At 43.9% G+C, this 5,450-nt stretch overlaps 1 protein-coding gene across 1 annotated transcript; it reads left to right on the plus strand.

Annotated features, from left to right (window-relative positions):
* The first annotated feature begins 200 nt into the window (after window positions 1-200).
* On the plus strand, window positions 201-2,965 carry LOC117444728 (E3 ubiquitin/ISG15 ligase TRIM25-like). The gene has a single exon (XM_034080151.2). It carries the CDS (start codon window positions 289-291, stop codon window positions 1,942-1,944), a length of 1,656 nt encoding a protein of 551 aa, XP_033936042.1. The 5' UTR covers window positions 201-288; the 3' UTR covers window positions 1,945-2,965.
* The last annotated feature ends 2,485 nt before the right edge of the window (window positions 2,966-5,450 follow it).

Raw genomic sequence — 5,450 nt, forward strand, 5'->3', positions numbered from 1 at the left:
ACTACTACTACTACTACTACTACTACTACTACTACTACTACTACTACTTCATCATATCAAACTCCCTCTCCTTCCTGCTCTCAGACGCAGCCAGCTCCACTCTGTACTTCCTGGTTCCTCCCCTTCAGATCCACACTGAGGAGGAGGGGAGGAACCAACATGTGGGTAAAGCACACGAGCTGATAGGCCACATTCACCGCCCACACACATCCTGTTCAGATAACCTGTCACACTAGTTTCAGCTCTGAGGAAGTGAAACTCACACACTCGCTGCTGCTGAGAGGTGAAATGGCGCAGAAAGGAGTTCAGCTGGACCGGGAAACCTTCTCTTGTTCCATCTGTCTGGATCTACTGAAGGATCCGGTCACTATTCCCTGTGGACATAGCTACTGCATGAAGTGTATTACACAGCACTGGGATGGAGAGCTGATCCACAGCTGCCCTCAGTGCAGGCAGAGCTTCACACCGAGGCCTGTCCTGCTGAAGAACACCATGCTAGCAGATTTAGTGGAGGAGCTGAAGAAGACTGGACCCCCAGCTGCTCCTGCTGATCTCTGCTATGCTGGAGCTGGAGACGTGGCCTGTGATGTCTGCACTGGGAGGAAGCTGAGAGCCTGTAAGTCCTGCCTCGTGTGTCTGGCCTCTTACTGTGACCAACACCTCCAGCCTCATTATGAATCACCTGTCTTTAGAAAGCACAAGCTGGTGGAGCCCTCCAAGGAGCTCCAGGAGAACATCTGCTCTCGTCACGACGAGGTTATGAAGCTGTTCTGCCGCACTGATCAGCAGAGTATCTGTTCTCTCTGCTCTGTGGACGAACACAAAGGCCACGACACGGTGTCGGCTGCAGCAGAGAGGACTGAGAGGCAGAGAGAGCTGGAGGGGAGTCGACTCAACATCCAGCAGAGGATCCAGGACGGAGAGAAGGAGGTGAAGCTGCTTCAGCAGGAGGTGCAGGCCGTCAATGGCTCTGCTGATAAAGCAGTGGAGGACAGCGAGAAGACGTTCACTGAGCTGATCCGTCTCATGGAGAAGAGAAGCTCTGACGTGAAGCAGCAGCTCAGATCCCAGCAGGAGAGAGAAGTGAGTCGAGTCAGAGAGCTCCAGGAGAAGCTGGAGCAGGAGATCTCTGAGCTGAAGAGGAGAGACGCTGAGCTGGAGCTGCTGTCTCACACAGAGGACCACAACCAGTTCCTGCTCAGCTACCCCTCCTCACTGCCAGCCCCCCTCAGTGGAGCTACACACTCCTCCAGCACCAACATCCGTCCTCTGAGCTACTTTGAGGACGTGACGGCGGCCCTGTCAGCAGTCAGAGACAAACTACAGGACGTCCTGAGAGAGGAATGGACGAACGTCTCACCGACTGAAGTGGAGGTTTTCCCGTCAGCAGCAGAGCCCGCCTCCAGAGCTGGGTTCTTCACGTGTTCACAGGAGATCACTCTGGATCCAAACACAGCAGGCACACTGCTGGTATTATCTGAGGGGAGCAGAAAAGCAACACGCATGAGACAAGGACAGCCTTATTCTCGTCACCCAGACAGATTCACTTGTTACCCTCAGGTCCTGAGCAGAGAGAGTCTGACTGGACGTTGTTACTGGGAGGTGGAGTGGAGAGGGGGAGCAGTTGGTGTAGCAGTCGCATACAAGAGTATCAGCAGAGCAGGGCTGGAAAGTGTATTTGGAGACAATGACAAATCTTGGTCCTTAGATTGTGACCAAAACCGTTATTCATTTCTTTACAACAGAATCAGCACTCCCGTCTCAGGTCCTCTGTCCTCCAGAGTAGGAGTGTACCTGGATCACAGAGCAGGTGTTCTGTCCTTCTACAGCGTCTCTGAAACCACGACTCTCCTCCACAGAGTCCAGACCACGTTCACTCAGCCGCTGCATGCTGGAGTTTCTCTTTGTTATGGAGCCACTGCTGAGTTTTGTAAACTCAAATAGCCTGAAGTCCTTGGAGGAACTCTTCTACTTCTTAAACTCACCGTGTGTCCTTCAGAGCTGATTGTCCATGTCTTCACTGCAGAGATCAGCTGTCAATCAAACACGATGGGTGGGGCTTCAACATCTTGAGTTGTTCTGTAGATGTTGGACTTTCTTCCGGCTCCTTCCTGTGTCTGTGTAGCCATGGAGGCTGTCGCTGCTCAGGAGGATCCTTGTTCACCTGAACCGATGTGTAAACTTTGCTCTAAATATGTGTTGGATGTTTCTTTTGATTCTTGTTGTCGTTTCTCTCGTAGCGCACGAGTCTTCAGAGAGGAAGCAGCAGAGCTTCTTTTATTCTACACATGTTATTCTGGTTCTAAAACAACAGAGGCATTTATAATCACATGTATTATTCTGACAGATTAAATGTTATTGTCGCCCAAATTAACAAACACATGAGTTCCCAGATGGTTATCACACTTATTTCATCATCACGTGTTTATTCAAAATGATATGACTTGCTGTCGTCATCATAATCAATAAGAACACCATTCATTATTCTGCTGTGAATAGCTGAGAGTCTTTGCTCTGGAAATACATGGTATAACATTACAGTTATTGTTTTGCAGACTAATTGTCGTTGTTGTTGTTGTTGTTGTTGTTGTTGTCCAAATAGAAAGTGGGTACTCTGATGTTTTATAGAACATAACTTATCATGATCATAATCAATAAGTACATCATTCATTATTCTGCTGTAAATAGCTGAGAGTCTTTGCTCGGGAAATAAAATGTTATTTTTTTGCAGACTAGTTGTTGTTGTTGTTGTTGTCCAAATGTAAAGTGGGCACTCTGATGTTTTATAGAACATAACTCATGATAATAATCAATAAGTAAATCATGTCTGATTCTGAAACAGCGGAGATGAAACACATCATGGCGGAGAAAGAGAAGCTGGTCATGAAATCATTGGACACACTTTACTGATGGGATGTGTGATCAAATGTTTGGATCATCAATAAAGGTTTGTGTTTCAAAAACAGGATGTTGTTCTTGTGTTGTGTCCGGGGTGCCACGAAGCTGATGGAGAACATGTGGAAGTGACCTGAGACTAAAACTGAGTTTCCTCCTGAAGCAAAGCACAGTGTTCATCCTCGCTCAGTCTGACCCCTCCCTCACTGAAACATCTTTTTACGCATAGCTATATTTCACAGGACGGTTGCTTTAATACACATTTACTGTTGTTGTTTAAACCTTTTCCACTTTTCTTTGAAATATTAAGCTTCATCACTATTTGTCCTACTCTTCCAGTTTACATTTCACTTTCAAGCTTTCAACAAAGTCAGTGCATTTGAGCTTTAACAATTCTGATTCAAAGCATTTCTCCGCTAAGTTCAGCAGTTTGCAGTGTTAGAAATTAAAATCAATGTTTTGATAGCATCGTGCACCTTAAACATACCGTCAGTTTAAATGCTGTTTTATACTGAAAAACCAGAAGTTCTTGTGCACAACCAGTTGTTAAGCTTTTATTCTGAAAATCCTTCATCTCCGGTTAGCATGAGGCTCATATGACATTTGTCACTACCCGATCCGTCCCCCTGCCCGATCGGTACTGCGCATGTGCGAGATGGTCCGCCATATTGGACAACTCCGGACGGCAACCCAAGATGGACACTTGACACAGTGGCTTTTGGCAAAGCTCAAAAAGAAAACTCGAGAGAGATGAGTTATTGTTAATACAACGTGACTTCATTATTATTTAACAACTCTTTTTATTGGGTTCTTTTATTTGGGGTTAAGTACATTGTCAGTTAAGTGAGAAATGAATTTAACTTCTGTTAGACAGCTATCATACTGAATACATATTTACTGTGAATGTATACAAACATGTATGGCATATGGCTGTCCAACAGAAGTTAAATTCATTCCTCACTTATTCTGACAATGTACTTAACTAAATAAAAGAACCCAATAAAAAGAGTTGTTAAATAATAGTGAAGTCACGTTGTAATAACAATAACTCATCTCTCTCGGTTTTTCTTTTTGAGCTTTGCTAAAAGCCACTGTGTCAAGTGTCCATCTTGGATTGCCGTCCGGAGTTGTCCAATATGGCGGACCATCTCGCACATGCGCAGTACCGATCGGGCAGGGGGACGGATCGGGTAGTGACAGTGACACCATTTACTATAGAGGTGAATAGAGAACCGCAGTGACGCGTCCTAAAACCCGGATGTAAACTTCTTCTGGTTCCTTCGTCAAAAACGCAATGCAATTTCTCCATAGGATTTTGGGAAATAGCTCGAAATAAGGTCTGTGGTTGACACACATTTAAGAGAAGGATCACGTTTTGTTCAGCCGGATAATCTCCACATGTCTCTCCTACTTTTATAATTTTTGAATCATAAATCTAGTCGCCAAAAGCGAAATGCTAACGTTATGCTATAAACGAACTACAAGCCAGTACAGCAGCAGGGTCGCACGACTTCAACGTCACGCCAACTTAAGATCGTTTCAACTGACTTGCACTGAAACTGCACTTTGAACACTTTGAATATATTAACATTTTAAACTGTATACCCCGTTTATCTAGGCCCTTTTTGTTTTATGTATAGGCTACATGTCACACTGTGGGAAACGATATTTCTGGATGTAAAACACATGTAGAATTTGTTTACAATAAAGCTGACTTTGACTTCCGCGTGCTTGCATATTTTAACAAAGCTTTTCATTTTAGCCACACTGAATTTAACTAGAAGTCATGGCTGTGTCAATTACCAGTCTGATATCGTTTTACAAAGATGACAAGAAGAATGGAGATAGAGGAGAGAACCACTACAAGTCAGGACACGTGCAGCCTAGATGAAGGTGTGCTTACCGGTGTTGTCAGGGCTAGCATGAGGGACAAGGTTTATAGAGTGTCGGTAAGTAGTTATAGCAAGAGTACCGTTAACCTAGAGTTAATTTATTCACATTAATTCCCATCAACAAATCCATTTTATGTGTCACATGAAATCTTTATTAGGCAAGGCAAGTTTATTTATATAGCACTTTTCAACACATGGCAATTCAAAGTGCTTTACAAAAAATGAAAGACATTAAGAAAATGGCATTTAAAACCAGTCATTAAAAAGAAAAGCTAATAAAATAAACATTAAAAGAAAAAATACATGGATAAAAGTTACAGTGCAGTTTAAGATGTGAATAGTTCAATTAAAAGCAGCGGCAAAAAGAAAAGTCTTCTTGCTGGATTTAAAAGTAGTCAGAGTTGCAGCGGACCTGCAGGTTTCTGGGAGCTTGTTCCAGATGTTTGGAGCATAGTAACTGAACGCTGCTTCTCCATGTTTAGTTCTGACTCTGGGGACAGAAAGCTGACCAGTCCCTGAAGACCTGAGAGATCGGGATGGTTAATCATTTAGCAGGAGGTCAGAAATGTATTTTGGGCCTAAACCATTCAGTGCTTTATAAACCAGCAGCAGTATTTTGAAATCTATTCTTTGACACACAGGAAGCCAGTGTAAAGACTTCAG

Source organism: Pseudochaenichthys georgianus, unplaced genomic scaffold, assembly GCF_902827115.2.
Source record: "Pseudochaenichthys georgianus unplaced genomic scaffold, fPseGeo1.2 scaffold_909_arrow_ctg1, whole genome shotgun sequence".
In the NCBI taxonomy this organism is placed as follows: domain Eukaryota; kingdom Metazoa; phylum Chordata; class Actinopteri; order Perciformes; family Channichthyidae; genus Pseudochaenichthys; species Pseudochaenichthys georgianus.

What these genes read in the sequence shown, in the direction of transcription:
- LOC117444728 (XM_034080151.2), top strand. Translation starts at nt 289, where the DNA reads ATGGCGCAGAAAGGAGTTCAGCTGGACCGGGAAACCTTCTCTTGTTCC.